The sequence below is a fragment of the Netta rufina genome (assembly GCF_964035555.1).
Source record: "Netta rufina genome assembly, chromosome: 15".
NCBI classification, from domain to species: Eukaryota; Metazoa; Chordata; class Aves; order Anseriformes; family Anatidae; genus Netta; species Netta rufina.
Window position 1 is genome coordinate 14953291 of NC_140138.1, and position 23088 is coordinate 14976378.

The 23088-nt window shown below is 56.0% G+C and overlaps 2 protein-coding genes across 2 annotated transcripts; both read left to right on the forward strand.

Annotated features, from left to right (window-relative positions):
• The first annotated feature begins 2901 nt into the window (after positions 1–2901).
• Positions 2902–10937, forward strand: NATD1 (N-acetyltransferase domain containing 1). Its single transcript, XM_084296107.1, has 3 exons — positions 2902–3148; positions 7009–7127; positions 7870–10937. Exons 1-3 carry the CDS (start codon positions 3052–3054, stop codon positions 7984–7986), a joined length of 333 nt encoding a protein of 110 aa, XP_084152233.1. The 5' UTR covers positions 2902–3051; the 3' UTR covers positions 7987–10937.
• Positions 10938–13214: 2277 nt separating this feature from the next.
• TMEM11 (transmembrane protein 11) lies at positions 13215–21499 on the forward strand. Its single transcript, XM_084295998.1, has 2 exons — positions 13215–13291; positions 20577–21499. Exons 1-2 carry the CDS (start codon positions 13224–13226, stop codon positions 21091–21093), a joined length of 585 nt encoding a protein of 194 aa, XP_084152124.1. The 5' UTR covers positions 13215–13223; the 3' UTR covers positions 21094–21499.
• Positions 21500–23088: the final 1589 nt, after the last annotated feature.

A 23088-nucleotide genomic window follows, 5' to 3' on the forward strand; every position in this document is an offset into this window, starting at 1 on the left:
GGGGGGAAAAACGTGGCTGCCCCGGGGGTGCGGTGACTCACAGCATCCCCGCGGCCCCTCCGCGCGTTTTGCCCCTTTCCACGTCTCTCCCTTCCCCGCACGACCCCCCCCCGTGCTCGGGGCTGGGCACACGCCACCCCCATGGCAAGGGGAAGCAGGGCAAGCCACCCGCCTGGGCTCCCCAAAAAATCCCGCTTGCCCCCCCCCAGGGCTCCCTGCTGGGGCAGGAGGGGTGCAGGGATGCAGGGATGCAGGGCTCAGCCCGGCCAGGAGCTGAGAAAAACCCACAGGCACGCTCCATGAAGCTGCCACCATGCCTGGGGAGCGTCCTGCTGCAGGACATTCAGCAACACCCCCAGCCTTGCACCCACACCCTCGCACCCTTGCTCCATCCTCGGCGGCGTGGGGCACCCAGGGCTCTCCCCAACCCCTGGAAGGGGCACCCAAGGCTCTCCCCAATCCCTCGTCGCACCCCGGAGGAGAATCACCCACATATCTGCAGCCCTGATGCATCAGGCTCACCTGCCTGCACGTGCCTCCTGCCCTGGGGTGATGCAAGGGGCATCCCCCCCCGTGCTGCAGCCCCATGGGCACCTGGCCCAAGTGTGGGGACCGTCAATGGTGATGCCATCGTGTCCTCCGTGGGATCCTGCTTGGGGTCACCCATGTCCCACCAGCCAGCCCCGAGCTGTCCCAGCAGCGTCCCCACCATCCGGAGCCTGCTGTGAGTGCAATTTTTTGGAGGAAACACCTCGTGTATCCTGGGGGGGTACAAAGGAGAAGTGGTACTCGAGCACAGTCACACACGGTTCTGATCTGGGTTTTGCAGCGTGTTTTGGAAAGGTTCAAGAGCTGGAAAACCAGCCAGGAATACAGAAGGGAAGGAGCTGGGGGCTGCGTCTACAGGGGGCCAGATGCCTCGGCTGGACCTTTAACCCAGAAGCCACGGCGTAACAGCCAGCAGCTGGAAACTGAAGCAAGAAAAGTTCAAATGAGAAATAAATTACAGGTTTTTAACAGCGAGCAATTATCTCCCCGAGAGAGAGACGTAGCAGATTCCCCGCCTTTCAAGTCTTTCAACACACGCAAGGAGCCTTCCTAAAAAAAAAAAAAAATCATCTCGACCGCAGGGTTATTAGCGGTGACGCAAGGGCTGCCGGCTGCCCGTGTCATCCCCCGGGCCGGGCGAGCAGGCGGTGGGATCGGGATGGACTCTCCTGGCTTTTTGCCATCCCGATTTCTGAATCAGCAGCGGGGCTGGAGCTCCGGAGCGGCTGATGCGAGTGGGTTTGGGCTCGGTGGCTGCCAGCATTGTTTCTCCTGGCTGGAGCCGTGTGTGAGGCAGAGCAGGGGCAATCAGGCTATGACAGCTCTGTCCCAGTGTCCCAGTGTCCCAGCATCCCAGTTCGAGGGGTCCCAGACATGTCTGTGGATTGTCAGCATTCCTGGAGGAACACAAACACCACCTCTCCTTCCTCCTTTCTCCTCAGGTTTCCCAAATTGACTCCCTCCAACAGCACTGTGTGCTCAAGGGCATCGGCAGCCCCTCACGGCCCCAAGCCGGGTGCAGGATTCAGCCCCTCTCTCCCTTCCCTGCTGTTGCTGGACGGTGACAAGTAGCAGCACCAGTACCAAAATCAGCACCAGTAGCAGTACCAACACTGGTACCAGTACCAGCACCAGTACCAGCACCAGTACAGCTGCTCTGCTAATTACCACAGACCAGGCCGCACAGCCAGCACCAGTCTAGCAGGGTTGTGTCCCAGTGTGGCACCAGTAAGCCAGGCCGGAGAGCCCTGTGTGCCAGCACAGGGCCTGCACAGGACCAACACAGACACAGAGTGACAGAACGTGAGGGATTGGAAGGGGCCTTGACAGATCAGCCAGCCCCATCCCCGTGCTGGAGCAGGAACACCGCGATCAGGTCACGCAGGAACACGGCCAGGAGGGTTGGGAATGTCTGCAGAGAGGAGCCCACAGCCCCTGGCAGCCTGTCCCATGCTCTGTCACCTCGCCGTGACCAAGTTTTGTCTCATTTAAGCAGAACCTCCCCTGTTCCAGCTTGTCCCCAGTGCCCCTCGTCCTGTCATTGGGTGTCACCAAGAAGAGCCTGGCTCTGTCCTCCTGACACTCACCCTCTGTGTGTTGAAACACGCACAGGACCAGTACAGGACCAGCACAGGACCAGGACAGAACCAGCACAGGACCAGGACAGGACAGGCACAGGACCAGTATAGAACCAGTACAGGACATGAATAGGACCACTACAGAACCAGTACAGGATGTGCACAGGACCAGCACAGGATCAATATAAGACTAGTACAGGACCAATATAGAACCAGTACAGGACCAGCACAGGACCAATACAGGACCAATATGGGACACACACAGGACCAATGCAGGACCAGTACAGGACCAATATAAGACCAGTACAGGACCAATATAGGGCACGCACAGGACCAATACAGAACCAGTATGGGACACGCACAGGACCAATATGGGATGCGCACAGGACCAGTACAGGACCAATATAAGACCAGTACAGGACCAGTACAGGACCAATATGGGACACGCACAGGACCGGTGCAGGACCAATATAGAACCAGTACAGGACCAATACGGGACATGAATAGGACCAGTACAGGACCAGTATGGGACATACACAGAACCAATACAGGACACACACAGGACCAGCACAGGACCAGCACCGGATGCGCACAGGACCATTATAGCACCAGTATAGCACCAGTATAGAACCAGTATAGCACCAGTACAGAACCAGTACAGCCCCCCCCCAGCCCCCCTTTGCGGTGCCGCTGCCCCTTTAAGCGCCGTGCGGCCGCACCAAAACAAAACGGCGCCGCGCCCATTGGCTGCCGCGCGGGCACGTGGCGCCCCGGCTGCCTTCCTGCGGCCGCGCGCCGCCGGCGGCCCCGGCGCTGCTGCCCCGGCCCGGCCCCGAGCGCGGCTCCCGCTGCTGCTGGGGAGGGGGGGGGGCGGGCGTCATATCGCGACTTATCGCCGCCCTATCGCGGCCTATCCCCCCCGGCCATGGCCCACTCGGCTCCTCTCGGCCTCCTGGAGCAGGGCTGCCCCATCCAGGTGGAGCACGATCGCAAGCGGCGGCAGTTCACCGTGAGGCTCAACGGTAAGGGGGGGCAGCGGGCACCGGGATGGGGTCGGGACGGGCTCCAGCACCCCCCCGATCCCCTATATCCCCTCCCCGATCCCCTATATCCCCTCCCTGCAGTGCCCCCCGTGCTGCCCACAGGCCCTCTTCCAACCCCCCTGACCCTAAAAGCTGCCCCCCCTCCCCCAACACCCACCCATGGGTGCCCCCCACCCGTGGGCACCCCAATAGGGTCGGTTATAGGGTGGGGGGCAGGCATTTGGGCTGCTGGTGCGCCTTTCGGGCACGCTGAGGCTCCCCCAGGCACGGTTCACTTGAAAAAATCCAAATATTCAAGGAGTTTGGCCCCCCTGGGGTTGTCACCCTAAAAAGGTTTTTTGCGCAGGAGCTCTGATGGATTTGGGGTTAAAAAATAATAATAATAAAAAAAAAGTGTAGGAACTTAAAGAAAAAAAAGCACAGAAATCCTACACGCTAGGAGGTGTTCTCGGTAAAACAACAGGAGCCGGCTGGGGTTATTTTGGGCTTTTCTCCTTTTTTTTTTTTTTTTTTTCCTTCCCTTCTTTAATTTCAACCACTAATTACAAAGCGCAGGCTGGAGGCTCGGCGGCGGCGGCGGGGCACGCAAGGAGGAGACGGGAGGCGTGCGTGCTGGGTGCGGAGAGGGCGATTTCCCCGGGTGCTCCTTGCAAAGAGACAGAGATCAAACGAGGGCCCCGGCACCGCCAGAGCTGCGGCTGCCCCAGGAGCTCACAGGGACCTGGAGGAAAAAAAAGTTATAGGGGAAAACGAACCCCTCTGTTGGGGTTTGCCAGGTTGCCAGCCTGTGGGTCAGGTAGGATTTGGGGGATCCAATGTGGGTTTCCCCAGGTGCTTGGATGGGTTTTGTGTTTTGTTTTTTTTTTTCATTTTTTTCCATTTTTTCCTTTTTTTTTTCCATTATTTGGGGGAATTTGGTGCTGGGCAGCACCATGGAGCTGTGGTGTGGAGGTGTTCCTGCCCTGGGCTGATTGAAGGCAGGGTAGGTGACGGTCCTGAGCCCCAGGAGGAGGCTGGACACAGCCCCTGCTGTGGGACTGCACGTTTGGGGCTTGTTGCCCTCATAGCCCCGCTCCTGGCGGGATGAGGATCAGCAGAGCTGAGTGGATTCCTCTATAGGATTTTGGATTTTGGGTTGCCCGTGACCCGCGTGGCCCTCCCAGAGCACGTTTGCCACTTGCCGTGCCCTGTGCCGCGGGCGAGCAGCGGCCCTTGGGGCGAACCCAGAGCTCGCTGAGGTGGCACAGCCCCGACTTGAGGAGGTGCTGGCTGGGATCTCGCTGTGGAGCTGTGCTCGAGGCAGTCCCTGTGGTGTTGTCACAGGCAGTCCCTGTGACAACAACAGGCCCGAGACACCACGAGAGCCGTGACGTAGCCGTGGAAGTGCCGCGTTTCAGCGTCGCCTCCTCCTCTTCCCCTCCGCGCCCTCGTGCAGCCTCCTGGCGGGATTCCCTGCTCGTAGGCAAGCAACAAACACGGGTTGCGTTCGGGTGCTTTCTCCCTTGCCCCGTCATCCCCTCCCTCCGAGCCCTCGGTGCCCCGCGTGGTTTCTCAAACTGACAGTCAGCTGTGCCGCGGTGACACCTTCCCCTCTTCCTTCGCAAGCCAACTGCAGAAGCGTCGGGGAGCTGAAAGAAAAGCAGAGCGTAACCAGACCTCACCGAGCTTCGCTGTCCCCTCGGAGAGGAGGGCAGAGAGGAGCCCAGCTGGATCTGTCATCAGCTGCGATGTGACTAACAGCACGAGCTGGCCGGGGCGCTCTCAGCTCAGCCTCTTTTTTGGAGAGGATCGCGGGTCTGAGCTGCGCCTCTCCTTGGGAATCGCGGGCTGGTTGTGTCTGATAAAGCTGCTGCTTGTTTTTCTTGGTTGTTTCTTTGTTTAGCCAACGCTTCAGGGCAAAATAAGAAACCCAGAGAGACTCCTGCCCCGAAGTAGCCGCGGGTCGGGCTACCTGCTGGTGCAGCAGCGCTTTGGGCAGAGCCCTTCTTGATTTCTGAGCATCCCTCAAACCCCGCGCTCTCTGCCGAGTGCCTCAGTCTCCTCCGGGATGCTCGGGCTTCACGTGCGTGGTCCCCATCGTTGGGCACGTGTGCGCAGCGAGCCGTGCTTCCAAACCTCCCTTTCCTTCCCCAGCTGCCGGCTTTGGGCAGGATCCAGCTGCTGGGAGCTTTGCCTGGCTCGGGCTTGTTCAGGAAACCCGGAGCCGGTCGTGCCGTGGTGCTCTCCTCCCTGCCGCGGGGTGGAAGGGAGCTGGCTGAGCTCTGCATCAAGATGGCACCGCGCTTTTCCCCGTGCCACGGACCTCGAGAAAGCTCCTAAACAGGAAACTGCAGCACAGCAGCCGGGGCCCCCCCTGCGCCGCTCCGGCAGCGGGGCCCGTCGGGGACGGCTGCGCTGTCTCCGCTCGGCGCCGCCTGCTGAGGTCTGCTGGGTTCCCTCCCGGCAGCTCCGTGCCAGTCGCTCCGTGGGGAGCGAGGCCGAGCCGGGGACTTGTCCTGGATGGGGCTGCGTGTGTTCTTTAGGATGTCTTGTCCTCAGGGATCACCCCACAGGCAGCTTTTGGCAGCGGAGGAGCCGAGCTGCCGGCCCTCTCCTGGCCCCTGCTCTGCGCCTGCTGCGGCCCTTCCTTAGTTTGGGGCTGGGGCCAGGCTTGCTGCGTCTTCCCCCTCATCCCCCTGTGATTTGCAGCTGTGAAATGGGGTTGTAGGATGGCATCCGCTCCTCTCGGACCAGCAGGGAAGAGGTGACTGCTCCTTCAGCCCCTTCCCACCCTGCCCGTCCCAGCGGCTCACCCCAAACCCTCCGCCCCGAGGTGGAGGGGAGGCAGGGAAGGGTCCCCGGCAGGGACGTGGGGTTGGCTGTGCGTTGGCCACAGGGGTCTGGGGCTGTAGAGGCGCTTTAAAAGAGCTTTTTGGTGAATTAAAAGCTGAGAGGGGCAGGGCTGCTGCCTGTAAATACTCGGGGGTGGCAGGGAGAGGAGGGATTTATGTCCACCCAAGGACAATGCTGGCTCAAGAACGAGTGGGTAGAGACCGGCAGGAATAAACTCGGGCTGGGAATGCCAAATCCTCCATCCCGTGCAGGAGAGAGATGCCTGAAAGCTCCAAGTGCCTCTCAAATACAGGGACCAAGGGAACCGGGCTGGAATCATCAGTTACAAAGCAATAAAATCAAGCGGATTGAGCTCAGCCCGGGCACAGGTGAACTCGTGGCCCTTCACCCTCCAGTGAGCATCGCGGGGGAAGCGAAAAGCCTCCGTTATTTGAATTGAGCTCAGCTCTTTGGTTGGAAGCTGGTGTTCTGGAAACTTGCTGTTGAGTGCAGGAACCCTCCAGAAACGAACTGTTGGCTTCTGTGCTGAAGTCTGGGCTCTGTGGATGAACCCGAGGGGGTATTCTTAGCTCTCCTCTCATTTACACGTGTGCGAAACTTCTTTTTTCCTGCCCTCTGTCTTTTCAGGATCAGTCTCTCGCAGCATCTTCCCCCTGTCCTTGCAGGGTCCTGAACACAAAACCCCAAGCATTCTTGTCCCATTTTACAGATGGTGCCAAAATCCTGTAGAGGGGGAGGAACCAGCGGTTACCTGGGCCGGCTTTTCCTGTTCTTTCCCTTCTTTTTGCTCCTGACCCCATCAACGCATCTCACCCCTCTGCTGCCAGCTGCTTTCCTACCCTAAACGCGTTGTGTTGGCATCAGCACTTGAATTAGGGTGGGTTGGGAAAACTCACCCCTTTTCCAGGGGCTCGGGAAGCCTGAGCTGCCCCAGCTTAGGCACGGGGAGCAGCGCCGTCCCCCTGGGCCACCCCAAATCTCACCTCTCTCTTTCTCGTGCCCCCCAGGTTGCCACGACAGGGCGGTGCTGCTCTACGAGTACGTGGGGAAGCGGATCGTGGACTTGCAGCACACGGAGGTCCCGGATGCCTACCGAGGAAGGGGAATAGCCAAGCACCTGGCGAAGGTACGGCCGCTGCCGGCCCCGGGGGTTTGCTGTCCCTATCCGACAGCAGACGGAGGCACAGGGAGGCAAAGAGAGGTCCCAGAGGAAAAGGAGCACGTTTTGGGGTAGCCAAACCCCCAGAAGGGACGTGTTAAGCCAGCCCTGCTGCAGCCAAGAGCTGGGATGGGGATGCTGCGATGCAGGGGGGTTGTTTGGGGGGAGCTGCTGCAGCAGGCGCTCTCCCACCCCTTTAGGTTAGCAAGAGGAGCCCCCCAGCTCCAGACACCTCTTTTTTGGGGACACCTCGGCACGGCAGCGGTGTCGGGGCGAGGGGCTGCAGAGGCTGTAATGGGGCAGCCGGGCTGTTTTGCCTTCCCTTCCCTGTGCCCTGGCGTGCTGGATGGAAACGGGTGGTCAGGCCTTCCTATTTCTGGCCACGAGAGGGGCTGGGTGAGTTCCAGCGCATCCGGCCGCTGCCCAGCCTCGGCCCTCTCCTCCTCCCTCGCTCCCACCCTGCTTTTGCTCGGGGCTGGTTCAACCTCTCCCCCCTGCAGCTCACCTCAAAGCTTTTCAAGGCCATCCTGGGTCTTTTTCCTGCCTTGAGTCCCGCTTTGGGGGCTCGCAGCCGTGCAGGGAGGGCTGAGGGGCTGCTAGCAGGATATCCGTGCTCCCCCCAGCCCTCTCTCTCTCGGGTGGGAGCACAGGGGGGCTGTGAGGTTTCGAGGGATGCTGTTTGTAACCCATCTTCTCCGTTCGGTCGCAGGCAGCCCTGGACTTTGTGGTGGAGGAGGACCTGAAAGCTCACCTGACGTGCTGGTACATTCAGAAATACGTCAAGGAGAACCCGCTGCCGCAGTACCTGGAACACTTGCAGCCTTAAGGCAGGGCAGCTCCCGCCACCAGCACGCCTGTCCCTGACTGTTCAACGCGGCCTTCGCTTCTCTGCAGTCTCAGGAAACCCCCTTCCGCACTCACAATTCCCTTTTTTTTGTTGTTTTTTGTTTTTTTTAAAGCGTGTCCATGTGGCGCACGAGCGTGGGCACGACCTCCTCCTCCCTGCCCACGTGTGAGCATGGCTGCGGCCCCTGCGCTCCGGGCACGTCGTGTGCCCCCCGGTGCTTTTCATCCCGAGCCAGAGGGTGGAAGAGGATGATTTTTGCCCCAAACTCCATCACGAGAGCAGGGGATGACTCTGTCTGCGCCTCGTCCTCTCTCCTCTGCTTGGCGCCAGCTGTGAACCTGCTGGGGGATGTTGGTTAGGGGGGAGTTGTGGGGTCCCAGCCCCCTTTTCCTCCTGCAGCTGGGGGAGATGCTGTGGATTAAGCCTCGTGGAGCAGAGGGAGGTGCTGGAGGAGCCCCAGCCCCGTGGCAGGAACATCTCCTGCAGCAGGAACATCTGCTGAGCGCCGAGCTTTGCCCGAAGCCCCGTGGGGTGCAGCTGAAACCGTGTGGGCAGTGGTGGTGCGGGGATGCTGGGACACTGAGACCTCTGAGTCGGGAGAGAGGAGCTGCGTGGGGACCAGGCATCATCTGCAGAGGCTTTGGCAGTGCATTCGGAGGGAGAAACACAGCGTTGTGGTGGGTTATTGCTCTTGGAGGTGCCAGCTCCTGCTTGATCTTCTGGACACAGCCCCACACAGCATCCCGCAGGGTCCCTGGCTGTCATTCTGTCTGTGCTGCCTGCTGGTGAGGGCACGGCCTGCCCAGAAGTGCAGCCCCAGGGTGGTTTCCTGCATAGCTGAAGAGGAAGGCTCCTCGTATCTCCTTCATCTCCAGATCTCCACCTGTCTGTGCCCTGGATGTGAAGATCCGAGCCGACACCACATCCTGAGAGCAGCGGGGCTGAGGCCTCGGGGATCTGGTCCCATCTCCAGGGCTCGATGCTGGAGCCACCCAGCTCCGTGTGGATGCCGTTCACTCCTCACGGCCTTTGGAAAGCAGCCTTGATGCAGGGCATTGCCCTTCTGCTCACCGGCCCCCTCGCAGCCCCATGCCCGGGGTGCTGGCAGCGTGCTGGGGTAGAATGCCCTCGCCGTGCACCGCTACCTCCGCGGGCACTGACCTCGTGCACGGCTCAGCATTGCTGCAGTCGGACGTAGAGGTAATGCCGTGACAGCAGGGCACTGCTCAGCTCCTGTTTGCCACCTCTTCTGCCTCGTTTGGGCTTTTCTGAGCTAGACCCCGGAGGTTTTCACCCCCAGCTCTCAGGATTTTGTGAGGCACCAGGGCTGGGCTGCTCGGCCAGCAGCTGGGGGCTGCAGGCAGGCAGCAGGAGACAAAGAGCCTTTCACCCGGAGCTCAGATCCAAACCTAGCTTATCTCTCAGCAGGGACTAAAGTTTACAACCTGTGCCACGGGCTGAATGAAGCCTGGGCCAGGCAGCAGCTCAGCTCCTCTCCCAGAGCCAGAGGAGGCAAAGGAAAAAGCTCCTGCAGCTTCTGCTCCTGGGTGGGTTGGCTGGAGACGGAGACCCCGTGCCCAGTGTTAGCCAGGGAGGTCCTGATCTCTTCTGGCCCCCTGCCTGTGCTCGCAGGCTGCCTGCTGCCAACATAACACAGTTTTCTGCACGCTGGCTTGAGTCAAACCTGAGCTCTGCCCCTGCCACAGCGCTGAGACCCCTGCCTGTTTTTACCACCCACCTTGGCAGGGACCTGTGCCGAAAGGCACCAGGCGCAGCGCCGCCTCTGCCCCACGTCTCTGCCCTCTTGCTGCCTCTCTCAGCCTGGCTGCAGCCTTCAGGATGGCTTCGAGGGGCTGGGGAAGGGTCATGGGTAAAGAACTGAAGAAAAGCGGCCTGAGAAGATAGCTGGGCTGCTAAACGTTTGCTTTTTAACATGGAAAACGCTTTGACATCTAGTTCCAGGAGCAAGGCTGGCTCTGTTACAGCCGAGCGATGACAGAACCATCCCTGCTCTGGGTCCCAAAGTGAAGCTGAGTGAAGCCAAGCCAAGACACCGTTGCACCTGCGTTGCAGCAGGGCTGGGTGCTCAAAGAGATCTGTGCCTGGGTGCCTCCTAGGAGCAATAGCATGAGCCTTGGCCTCGGGTTTGCGCTGGTTCCCACTGTGTGGCAGCTCCCAGAAGCTCCCCATCTCCATCGAGGATGCACAGGCAGGGCTCAGCATCCCTGCAGCCCTTCGTGCTGCTCCAGCAGGACCCTCGTGCTTCCCGGTGCTGGATCGCGAGCAGCAATCGCTGCCTTAAATCAGGCACATCGCGTGGATTTGCTGCCGCGTCCCTTCGAGGTGCTACAACCCCTCCAGTGTCCGACCCGACGGAGATGTGCCGGTTTCCGTGCCAACTGTTTTACTGCTGTACCCATCCTCCTGCCCCAGCCCCGTGGCGTTTGAGGTCGGCAAAAAGCAATACCCACCGGTCACCAGCGATGCCACCAGCCCCTGCGCCGCTCATCCCTGCGGGAAGGAGCTCCCTGCGCTGCCCCTTGGTGCTGACCCAGCCTGGAGGAGCCGGGATCCTGGACTCTCTCCGGCGACAGGAGCGTGGAAGTGGTGTGGTTGAACAGTGAGGTCCCCGAGCCCGTTTGAACTACAGACTTTCATGGGTGGGGAGATACAAATCGCTGTCAAAGCCGCTTCCACCTCGCCCAACTTGAAACTCCCCCTCCCTCATCCGCTTCCCAGCGTTGTCTTCCTCTGTCCGAGGTTTCTGTTCTGTTCAATTCGGTGGTTACGATGTGCCTTTCCTTCTCAGGACCTGTTACAAACGACCTTTCTGCTTTTGTTTCTAACATTTATCTTTATTCCCTCCTCTGTCATACTATAAAACATGAACATATTGCATGGAATACAGTACAATAAAAAGTGTGGCTTAACTCAGCAGCGGAGGTTTGCTGAATGCAGGGACAGGAGGAGGTGGCCGGGGGACCTCAGGCATCCCTGGCCCTGTCCCCACTGGGCTGGGTCACCTCGGCAGAGCCAGTTGCACAGGTCTCGTCAGACAGCTCTGTCTTCCAGGCCGTGTCCAGCATGATTGCTGCTGCCACTGATGACAATTAGTCATTTTCTACATAAATCTCTTTCTCATCTCCCCCAAAAATGAGTCCTCTAATGCATCTGACTCCAGCTCTCTAGGTTATTAACTGCTGTGCACGTCTGTGTCTTGGAGAGGAGGCAGAAGTTGGCAGATGTACTCAGCAGCCACCCTCCTACTGCCTGCTCCCACCACAAATGAGTGGGGAGGCAGGAGCTGAGGCTGCTGGCTTTTATTTCAGGTCTTAAGGCTGCCTGACTGCGATAACTGCAAAGAGTTTGGGGCGAGGGGGATCACAACCGATCCTCCCCTGCTCCCACAAAGCAGTCCTGCCTCCAAACAGTCCTCAGGAGCAATCCTGCAAACGCAGCCTCTCCCAGACCGGCGCTAAACGCTTGTGTTCGTCTGCTGAAGGTGTTTGAAAACATGAAGGCACGAACCATTTAAATAGCCAGTTAGTGGAGCCCTTCCCTCGTAGGGGAGCAGGGCGGGCGGGCAGGTGACTCAGAGGAACACCAGGTGCTTCCCTGCGGGGCCCAGCACCCAGAGCTATCACCCTGGGGCTCCCGGCCAGCGTGTTTACCTCCTGAAGATGGGCTCAAACCTCGGAGGCTGAGGCTGGACCAGCAGTAGCTGAAAATCCGAAGGGGTAGAGGTGGGCAGAAGGGGCACCGCTTAGCTCTGGTTCTGATTTGCCCCAGTGTGACAAGCGACACGAGGCTGCAATTTGAGCAGGCAAGGAGTTTGGGGTTCTGCCCTGCTCCTCCCCAGAGACAGCGCGGTGGATTTGGGTTATAGCACGGAGCCGGGCTGTTGCTAGTAACACGCTGTGTTTACATTCCACATTCCACAAAGTCCAACGCTCCGGCCTGCCCCAGCAATGCTGCCACTCGGCTGCACTCTCAGCCGGGCTGGGAGCCTTTCCCAAGCACCTCTCGCTCATGTAAATGCGTTATTTACCTCCGCCGACAGAGCAGAACCCCAAATTACGGCTGAGAAAGCCGAGGTGCGGGGCAGCCCCGCAGCCTGCAAGCACAGCCTCGCCGTGCCCGTGGAGATGCAGGCAGCTACGGGGCTGTTCTCTTCGGTCACATTACCTCATTCGGAAATAATGCTGTCAAAAAGAGGAATTTTTAAGGAAGGGGAGTTGGCAGAGACAGCGCCGTTCCTCTGAAACGCCCCGTCAGTCATTTCAGATGTACATCCCTGTGGACGCGCTCCTTTTCCCCTTCTCCTTGGGGGCTTGATAGCTCCAGGGGAAGAAGCAGCAAGAGGAGGGCGATGGAAATGAGTGGGGAATGGAGGGGGATAGGAGGGGAACCCCACAGGGCTGGGGCTGCTGGGCTGGAGGAGGGCATCTCTGTGGGCTGGGGAGCTTCAGGTTGCTGAGGGAGGACTGGGGGAGGACTGACAGAGGACAGGCTTCCTAGGAAAAGGCTCCTGGCAGCAGTTGAAGGGCTGGGAGAGCCCTGGGAGGCACTGGGGGGTCCTGTGGGAGGTTTTGGGATCACGTCGTGGCCGTGCTGTGTGCCAGGTCCCAGCTCTGCTTGGGCAGCCTGCAGGCTGAGGGGAGGCGTGTGGGGTGCCCAAGAAATGTGTGTGAACAACAACCGTGTGTGAACAACAAATGTGTGTGCCCAACACCCGTGTGCGCCCAAACTCGTGTTCTGTTTTCCACTGAGGTGATTATTTAGGAACTGCCGTCCCGCCTCACAGGGGACACATTGGGGGTGCTTGGCACGGCACAAACTGGCTCCATTTAGCCCCAAAACCCAATTCCTTCTCTAGGGGGTTCCGCTGAGGGCTAGCACGGCTCCCCTGGCCCTTCTATCTCCCCCAAATTTCAGCACGGGGCACACGACGCCCCCTGCCCCCTTCCCACCCCGCCACCCTCATGGCGGGGCGGCGGGCCGCTCCACCTGAGGAGAGGACTACAACTCCCAGAATCCCCCGCGCAACCCACCTCTCCGTGCCGCGAGGCACTGTGGGACTCGTAGTCCTCACCCGCCTGCCCCCCGCGCTCGCTGAGTTGTTCCGGCCCCCACCCCGCGGACTACATTTCCCGTCGGGCAGCGCGGCGGGCCCGCGGCCCTTTGGCGGAGACATTTGCCAGCCGAGTGTCTCCAAGATGGCGGCGTGGGGAAGGAGGCGCGGTGGCCCCGGCGGCACCAACAGCGGCGGCGGCGGCCGGGAAAGGTGAGGCCGGGGCCGGGCAGGGGCTTTAGGGGCAGCCGGGGTTTTTAGGGGATGCCCGGAGGCGGTGGGGAGCGAGCTGCGGCCCTCGGGGCTCCTCGCGACCCCGCGGCAAGGGCGGGGGCAGCGCTGAGGGGAGCGGGGCCGCGCTGAGGGGAGGCCGCGGCCTCGCTGAGGGGAGCCCGGAGATGGGGGAGGGGGAGGGGGGGGGGGCGGTTTGGTGCCCCCGGGACCGGCCCCGGGCTTTCAAGGGGAGGCCCCGAGGCTTGGGGAGGGGTAAGGGAAGCTCTAAGGAGCGGGCTCGTTAAGGGACGGCGGCGGCCGCGGCTGTTCCCGCGTGGGTAGAGCGGGACCGGGGGCCCGGGCGGAGGAGGCAGGGCCGGGCAGAGCCGGCCGGCCCCCGGGAGGCTCGTGGCGAGGCTATTTTTAAATATAAAGGCGGGGAGGGCACCGGCGGCTCCTCCAGGGTGACCTCCTGCCGGGGGTGGCCGCCCGAGGTGCGGTGTTCGCCGCTTGCCAGCTCGCGGGGTCGGTGGCTCCGTTTTTTGTGGCTCCCGCAGCACCCAGAGGGTGCCAGGACAGGCTGGAAATACCCAGGGGATATCTGTGGGGGAGCTGAGACCCTGGCTTTAAGGACTGGGGGGAAAAAGGGACGGGAGGAGAGCGTGCTGAGCTGTTCTGAGGGCTGTGCGCGTGGTTCTTTACCTGCTTAAAGCGTCTGCCTAAATCCCGTGGCTCCTTACGTTGGCATTTTTCCCCGTTTTGCCCTAGGGCTGACTGATGTAACCGGCAGCTGCTGCGAGCAGCTGCGTTTTCATTGTGAGGAGATGTTTTCTTTTGTTTTCCCGCCTTACTTAGTGACCGTGATATCCCTTTGATTTATTTTTTGTTGTTGTTTTTGCCTCGTTTTGCTCCCTTGCTGTAGTTCAAGGGGACTGTATTTGGTGGTGCTGAATCTACATAGCCGTGGGGAGTCGCAGGTAGCCCTTAATGTTCTTTGAAGCACAGAAACGCTGCCTGTGCCGAGGGGATCTGAAAGCAATTGAATTGGAAGAGCTGATGGAATCACTACATCAGCCTAGGTTGTATAAACAGCTCCGAAAGCCACAGAGCTCGGTGGCAGGGTGGGAAAACGGCACCCACTGCTGGCACCTGCCCCAGTGCTAAAGGCACGAGGCGAGGAGTTCTCACGCTGTGGTGCTGCGCTCTCAGGAGAAGTGGAGAAAAAATATGGAAAAGAGCACTCGCCTTCAGTGAAAATTAATCTGCCTGGATGAAAATTGATGCAGACTTAAAAGTGAGTTGTTACCTGTTAAGTTAGTCTGCGAGCTATGCAGTAAGTTAATTGTAGAACGTAATTGCAGTTTGTGGGGATTTTTAGGCTCTGATTACTCTTGATCTTATGATCCAAACCACTTGTTCATAAACATGAGCTGCTTCGGGAGCATTCAGTGTGCATTATTCTCCTCCTACAACGAGAAGCACGTCGCTAGGCGTAAGAAAGCACCGAAGTGACACAGTAGGGCAGCAGGTGATCTGCGTGACTGTTACACCACTCTTTCACAACCCTTATCAGGGGACGGGGGCTCTGTTAGGTGGCCTCCCGCGCGGCTCCTGCTGTTACCTGGTGCCAGGTGGTGACAGCAAGGCAGCTCTCCTGCCTTCCTCGCAGCTGCAGACCCGGAGATGCGCGTGACTGGGCCTCTTGATCGGTGGTTAACTCTAAATCACACCTACCAGGCTCGTTTGGCTGCTGGCAGTGCGAGGTGTGGGAACGGTGGGGCTGGCGGGCCTGATGTCATCAGCTGGTGACGTAGGCTTTTCATAAAATGAGCACAATTTTCCTACATTGGGCGGGATTCCTGCCCCAAGACGCGTTCCTTTGAACTGAGTGCGCTCAGCCAGCTCTCCTCGGAAACGGGCGGCTTCAAGGTATTTTTAGAGTCGTCAGCCAGCTCGTCTAGAAAGACATCAGTGTGTTGGGAGGTGGTGTCGAGGTTTGGTAGTGAATAAAATACTGTCTGGTGTTAGACTCGACCAGCTTTCTCTTTAATAATAAAATAAAAAAGCTCAGCCACTGTCTGTGCAGACTCTCTCCCTTCATAAATGACTTCATTGATGCAGGGGAGTCTGTAGCTGGTCAAAACCTGCTTTCCTCTACAGGACTGAAATGTAGGGACGTGAATTTCAAAGGATACTGGCTGTGAACTCCAGCTGGCTCTCTGCTGGTGGAAAAAAAATGAAGTTTAAAAAAAAAAAAAAAAAAAAGAAGCAACTAAATATTTGTGTTTCTGCATTCTGGATAGACTCATTAATGGAGACTGTCTGAAGGGAATTGTTAATCTGTAGAGCAAAACAGCTTCTAATACAGAACAGACACTGAATTGTGCTTGGGGTTTCTGTATGGAATTGAGCACGGTGACCGCCAGAACACAGGACAGAATGCCGTTTGTTTCCCGGGGAGATGTTCTAACAAGCTGCAGAAAGAAGAGCTCTTGTGCCATTGCTGCTCCTTGCGTTGGCTTCTCCACACCCCTGAAGAGATCTCTCCTCTCGCTACCTGCACTGCTCGGATTTCTGGTACTCTGTTTGCTTCCAGCAATGATTGACCCGTTTCCATTAGCCTAGCTAATCATTAGTTGACCTAAAATTGGTGTTTCTTTTTTTGCTCTGGTGGCTGGAGGGTTTTTCAGCATGGCTTGGTGAGGTTTTCCTTCAGATTGCCTTCCCTCACCAAGGCTGCTTGAAGATCTCACCTATCTTCCCCTGTTTTCTCTCCTGTTTGCATTTAAGGCACGTCTTTTGAGTGGAAATCTTGCTTTTCTGCTGTGCTTTTCCTGTTCTTCCTCAGCTTCAGTGCAGCCATGGACAACCCATTAAAACAGCCTTCCTGAAGCTGTGGGCCTGGCAGCAGTAGGTCCAGAGGCAGTTTTTCAGGTGTTTGAGCTTGGATGTGTTGGTTCTTTCTGTATGCCACATTCTGGAGCTGTCCTGAGTAGACAAAGGCACTGATCAAACATGGTTTGAATTCCCAGAGGAAATACCCTGCCTCGCAGCTAGACCACGTCTCATTTTTAATCCTGACCTTCTCAGAAGGATTTAGGTGGGAGGAGGGAAGTTGAGTGTGTTAGCGTTTGGCTTTGACTTTCCTCAACTGTTTCGACTCACCCAGGCTTGGTTGGGGTGCTCATAATGACCCCAGAGGCCGTGCTTTGGCCATCCATGGGTGCTTTCTCTGCAGTTAACCCTCACAGCCACTGTTAAGGCCCTCTGAGGCATCGCTGCACTGGGTTTTCTGTGCGCTGCTTGTGATGGGTGTTATCGCACAACTGCAAGCCTCTCCCCGCTTATTTTTTTAAGTACTAATCAGACTGGTCTGTCTTCATTTAGAGCTCCTCCGAGTGCACGTTTGGTGCAGCGAGCAGCGCTGTTGTCAGGAACATCCTTTAAAAAAACACAAAATACTTTGCGTGGAGACTGAGATGGTTTCTGGTCTTGACCCCGGGTGCTCTGCAGAACCAAAGTGGCTTCGAAACCCTGGCCAAAAGTATTTGGGGTGGATTGAGGAGCACCATTAGGATCAGCACACTCCCGAGGCTCCGTTGTTCTGCCCTCCAAACACCCAGGGGTAGGAAGATGCTGGGATTTCTGCCAGGCCGCCGCCGTGTGCCCTGTTTTTAGCACTGTTCACTTGGTCCTCTCCGTGCCAGTTGGCACCTGGCAAAACTTCAGCTCTTTGCGCAGCAAGTGGCAGGAGTGCCTCCTCCTTAGCTGGGTATTTATGGCTTCATCCTTAAAGACTCTCCAGCTGAAAGTTGCCTGTAGCAGACGGGCTCTTCTCAGGAGGCAGCCAAACGGAGCTGCCCTGAGGGGGGGAGGCGCTGCTGGAGCTGCTGCTGCTCAGCCAGCTGCAGTCCCCCTCTGCGGGTGCTCTCTGATCTTCCCATGTTAGGAAGATAATGCAGTGGAATCCGAAGCTTGCCCTATAGCTGAGACACTTGGGTCCCTCCTGCTGGTAGCAGCTCTGTTAGCAACCGATTCCTTACTGCTGACTTGGGCAATGCCAACATTTTATCAGTGATTTTAAATAAATTTCATCTCGCTGTGCTGAATCGTTCGGGGTACCGTCACCTTCCACATGTATGCGTGCGGTTGGCACCAGGAGTAAGGCACTTTAAATTTCTCAAGAATAGAATATATAAAGCTGCAGTAAACTATTTGGAGATAAGATCCAGAACTGTTGTACCAACTCCTGACATTTTTTTTTAATTTTCTGAGATGGGGAGGCAGGTCCTGGAAAAGCATTTGATTGAATAAAATCATCGACTGCTTTTCTGGTCTGTCTGGTAAACAGCACATTGGGCCCCGGAACGTGCGGCACCATTTTATGACTTCTGGAACTAGATCCTCTCTCACGCCAGTTATTTACCAATGTTTTAAGGAAATTGGAGGTCCATAGAAGTTACATTTCACAACTGGTGGGTGCCAGCTTGTAATTGATGGCGTAGTTCTGCATTTTTGTCAGTGCTTTGGAGGGTGGCATGACAAGCACCACAAGGCAAATTCTGTAGCCTCCAGTGTCTGAGCAAATCCAACGGCTTTGGTTGGATTTGTTCATGGGCAGCTGCTGTGCTCAATGGAAAGGCTGCGTCAGGAGAAGCTGCTGCTGGGCTTTGAGGTCCCTGCTCCTGCTCTGCACGCCAGCAAGGTCTCAAAGCTGCTCGGGCCCTGCTCAGCCCCTGCATCTCAGCTGCTTCGGGTTCTCAGCTTTCTCCAGAGCTAGCCAGTTCTTGCGTGGACAAAAATATGCAATTAAATTGTGCTACTTCTGTTTGAGCAGTGGAGGCTCTCTGCTTGCACTGCTGACTCTTTGTGTGTCCCATTGTTTGAGCAGCTACTTTTTCATTCTTTGTCCTTTGTTATTGGGATTGTCCAATCAGCCTGCTGCCACTGCAGCTCTGTGACAGATTTAGCCCCATATTAAGGGCCTAATTTGGAAAAATAGCGTGTTTAGGAGGGTGGACTGCTAAAACTTGGAAACTGCTCCTGTTTTGCAGAGACTTGCTGCATGTTCCTGGGTGTTACAGAGAGCTGGAGGTGCTGTGTCGCAGGAAATACTTGTTTTGTCTGGAGGGTTGTGTTAGCGCTGGATCAGCCTCCAGCTTCACAATGCCCCTCGGCCACAGCTTTTCCCTGGAGTCCTTGCACCTCTCCAAGTGGTCTCACGTAGTCACTGGTGTTATTTTACAGGAGTCTCAGGGTATCTTCTGAAATGAAACTGGGATTTTTCATTGGGCTGAAGCTGTACTTGGAATGCTTCTGGTCAGGAAAAAAATCCTTGGCAGACGCCATTGGCAGCTGTGTCCTTAACGTACTGGTGCAATCCTGGTTAACTAATCCTGCTGTACAGAAACTCTTAATGCTAGCTGATACTTCGAGATGTAGTGTGCCATTAACCTTCTGTATAGGTGCTGTCCTTTAATCTTTAAATACTTGCCAATTCACTACAGAACAGCAGAGCTTACCACATCCTGTGCTTGAAGAGTTAATCGTCTACAGAATCCAGCCTTCTCTTGAAAAGGCTGCCTTAAAAATCAGGTGAAGACTTGTAGGTATCTTGTCCGACACCATTTGGGAAGTTGATGGCTTAAAGAAGCCCCTGGCATACACAGCATTCAGGTGGATTTTTATTTCCCCTTCTACCTGTGAATAGGCCAAGGGAGAACCAGTAACGAGCTTGTAAGAGGAGTTCTCCTTGTAGTTTTTCTAAGTACCAGCCAGAGCCTTATGGAAATCACTTCTTATTCTGCATTGGGAGAAGCTGGTGCGTCCCATTTCCTGCTGCTTGACGTGTTTGCCACTGCTCGCAACAGCAGCTACTGCTGGCAACAGCTTGTAATTTAACAATCTCCTTGATTACAGATGGTCACTGCGCGATCCCCTCTGCAGCACGAGCAGAGCTGCACGTCCAGGGTAATGGCTGGTAACGCGGCAGCCTGCAGATGGGTGCTTTCTCTCCCTTATTTTCCAGTGCATGCACACGAGTGCCGTTGTACTAATGGAGCAGAAAGTGCTAGATGCATTCTCCCTTTCAGCAGCCTCTTGCCTCCCAACATCAGGACGGTCTAAACACTGTTGGGATGAGGTTGTTTTGTCTTCTGTGATCAGGGCAAATATGTGCGCAGTTCGTTCTGCTGCTGCTGAAGGAATCTGCTAGATATTTTTATCCTTGAGGCCACGTGCTCCGTTTTGTTCTGGTTAAGCACAAGTATGTCAAATAGTTACTTCTTCCCTGTAGAAGGGAGGATTTTGCTTTGTTCCAGTGGATCAGTTTTTACCCTTTCTCAGTGCAGGTAAACTGGCATAATCTTATTTCTTAGTTGTCTGTTACATTAACCTAGCTGCAGCTAAGGTGATGTGCATGAAGAAGGTGGAAGAAAGAAATTGATGTGATTCTTTAGGTAGCTAGGAGCTGGTACTCGGAGGGGGGATGTATGAGCCTTGTGAGCCTGCTGTCAGCAGGGAGCCTGTTCTGGGGTAAAGCAAGCATCCTTCTTCTGTGTTAAAACTTACCTAGGTTTAAAGAAAGACAAATCTTTGCTTGCTTGCTGCTTCCTGTTTCATCAGAGGGAATGAATCATTCAGTGACAGAGTGACTGCGCCGCTGCCCTTTTCACCTTCGCTTCCAGCCACGTTTCTCAGCCCTTCTCGTGTCTGCAGGCTGGGCTTGCTGTGAAGAACTGAACAAGCTGCGCTGGTGGCAAGGAGGTGGTTGTTGTGGGGAGAAAGGCATCGTCTTCAGATGAAGATGCTGCCTCTCAAAATCTTCCAGTGCAACTCACCCTCCTGATAAATGAGTTGCTGGTCTTAATTTCTTGGAAAAGCTCCTTGAGTCTGTGTGGTTTGATCATTGATGCAGCGGGGGCATTAAGGTGTGGCATTTCCAGCATCTCTAGGAAAACCCCTGTGGTATCAGGGTGAGGAACCGTTTCAGGACTGCTGTCAAGATACCGTGTTCTCTAAATGTTCTTAGTTCCTCCGAGTTAGGAAGATGTAAGGAAAAGTAAATTGCCTCAGTTTGGGATGACTTCATGTATAAAAAACATAATTAGCTGAGTGAAACTGATCTTGATTTGAACAAGCTGCTTGTTGAGCAGAGGCAGTGACTGGGTGACCTTGAGGGGCTGCCCTGATTTCAGGCATTTTTTTCTTCCAGCTCTTGCAGCCGGGTGGGTGAGAAATCCGTCTTTTAGCTCCGTAGTTTTAATCCTGTGTTTCCCGTTACCAGGGTCACCTTGTCCTCCACGGACTGCTACATCGTGCATGAGATCTACAACGGAGAGAACGCTCAGGACCAGTTTGAGTATGAGCTGGAGCAGGCCCTGGAAGCGCAGTACAAATACATAGTGATAGAGCCCACTCGCATTGGGGACGAGACGGCCCGCTGGATCACTGTGGGGAACTGCCTGCACAAGACGGCCGTGTTAGCGGGCACTACCTGCCTCTTCACCCCGCTGGCACTTCCAGTAGATTATTCTCACTACATCTCCTTGCCTGCCGGTGTCCTGAGCATGGCCTGCTGCACCCTTTATGGTATCTCCTGGCAGTTTGATCCCTGTTGCAAGTACCAAGTAGAGTACGACGCCTATAAACTTTCCCGCCTGCCCCTGCATACGCTCACCTCCTCCACTCCGGTGGTGCTGGTGAGGAAGGACGACCTGCACAGAAAGAGACTGCATAACACGATAGCACTCGCTGCCCTGGTGTACTGTGTAAAGAAGATCTATGAACTCTATGCTGTATGACTTCAGCAGGGAAGAGAGAAACCTACAAAGACAAGCGTATTAAGACTCCCACAGTAACATTTTGTTTTTCCTCTTTGAGAAGCGGTGGAGACTGGGAAGGAGGTGGTTTAATAGAGCTGTTATTTTTAAAATAACACATCACTGGTGCACCAAGGTTTTTCAGTTCTTCGTTACACTTAAGAATTTGGATGTGTGGTGAAAGGAGAGATGTATGTTAGGCCATGGGAGTCCAATGCAGCAGTGGAGTGCCGATGAAAGAAAGCTATGGAAAGAGGGGGGTGTGAGAGCTTTTTTTTTTCTTTTTTTTTTTTTTTTTTTTGAAACATTTAAGTATATTGTTTAATTGTATTACACAGAACCAGCCGGAAGTTATCATTGACCATTAAAGGATGAGAATTTCAAATGATTTTGCTCTCTCGTTACTGTTAACGTAGCTCCCTTTTAAAGTGTGCTTCCAGGGGCTGGAAGCTTTGCTGGGAGAACTCCAGTGCTGCTAACGATGTGTGTGTGCTGACATACAGACCTGGTACTCCTCTTGTCTGCTGCATGTGGCAGCAGCATCCATGTCACCTCACAGCTGCCTGCTGGGGGAAGGGCTGTAGTGCTGCTTTTCCTCTTGCTTGACTAGTTGTGTTTCTTGGAAGAGGGCGTACCAGTTACCCCAGTGTTTCTATCTCTTTTGGTAACTGCACAAATACTGATGCTGGGGGCTAGCAGGGCCCAAATCCTCTGCTGCCCTGCCATCTTCCAGCTATTACTTTGCCCAAGGGAGATGTTTCCAGCTCAAAACACACGGCACAGTTCTTCACAAGGTGGATACGTCCTCATTGAAATGTTCTGGCACATGTACAGCTGAGGACTGCCAGGGTGGGAGTCGAGTCTCTTACCTTTTGCCTCCTTTACTTCCACTGGCACTTGGACAGCTGCGCTCCTACTGTGCGAGTCCACTGGTCTGGCTTGGAACACACTTCTGGAGCCGCCTGCTGCTGCAAGGCAGCCAGGTGGTTGTGTCTTTTAGCTGTGTTACCTGAAATTCTAGAATTCAGCCTTCTGCGTGAATTCAACTTCTACCTCAAAGCTGTCAAAATCTTGCTCTTTGAATGGAAAGCGTTTACTGGTTTGCGAGATCTGCCAGTTAATTTTTAAAGACGGGGCTTGCTTTCTCTAATCTCTTCCTAGCAGATGGAAAATAGGTGTGGCTTGCGTTGAGAAGGCCAGCTTGGCACGGCTTCAAGGGTTATGAGCTGGATACAGCAGCGAGGCCCTGCAATAAAACCTGCCTGCTTTCAGGTGTACTGCTTGCCCGTAAATGCCAGCTGCAGCCCGACCTCCGCAGCTGAGGCGCTGACCTTGGGAGGCAGCCTCATGAGGTCAGAAACCAACTTCGGTTCTATCTTTATCTCTTCAAATTGCAACAGCAGGCAGGCAGCGCGAGCTCCCCCCGCCTCCGGGCTGCAGCAGGCTTTTCTGGCAAAGGCTCCCACGTGCGTTTTTCTGCTGATGTGGGTTTTCTGTCAGCGGGGTGTGCGTCCCAGCTGGGCACGTGCTGGGCAAGTGGCGTTTGCGAGGAGTCCTGAACAATCCTTTCACCACCCACGCAGGCAGCCAGGTTAGAGGAATTTCTGTGGCATCAAGGCTTTTCTAGGTGGCAACGGCCCTGTTTAAAGCCTTGGCCTCTTGCTGGTACAGTGGGTGAGTCGCCTCGCTCCAAGGTTAAAAGAAGTCGGGATCCAGAGCATCTCTATTTATAGCAACAATATACAGTTGCCTTGGCAAGGCGGAGGGGAAGAAATGCAACTGCTTCATCTTTCTGTGGCGAGCCTCAGACTGCTGGGCAGCTACTTTTTGAGCCCTGACATTGCTTGTTCCTTCAGTCCTGTCTGTCTGCTGGATGAATTTTAAACTAGTGGCAGATCTGCAGCAATAATGAATCTATTAGCTACAGCAGGAGGCCCCAAAATATCCTCGTCTAGCCACATAAAGCATTCCTGCTCT

What these genes read in the sequence shown, in the direction of transcription:
- NATD1 (XM_084296107.1), top strand. Translation starts at nt 3,052, where the DNA reads ATGGCCCACTCGGCTCCTCTCGGCCTCCTGGAGCAGGGCTGCCCCATC. An exon ending in GTTCACCGTGAGGCTCAACG is followed by an intron (nt 3,149 to 7,008) that starts GTAAGGGGGGGC and finishes CGTGCCCCCCAG; the next exon opens with GTTGCCACGACAGGGCGGTG. An exon ending in TAGCCAAGCACCTGGCGAAG is followed by an intron (nt 7,128 to 7,869) that starts GTACGGCCGCTG and finishes GTTCGGTCGCAG; the next exon opens with GCAGCCCTGGACTTTGTGGT.
- TMEM11 (XM_084295998.1), top strand. Translation starts at nt 13,224, where the DNA reads ATGGCGGCGTGGGGAAGGAGGCGCGGTGGCCCCGGCGGCACCAACAGC. An exon ending in GGCGGCGGCGGCCGGGAAAG is followed by an intron (nt 13,292 to 20,576) that starts GTGAGGCCGGGG and finishes TCCCGTTACCAG; the next exon opens with GGTCACCTTGTCCTCCACGG.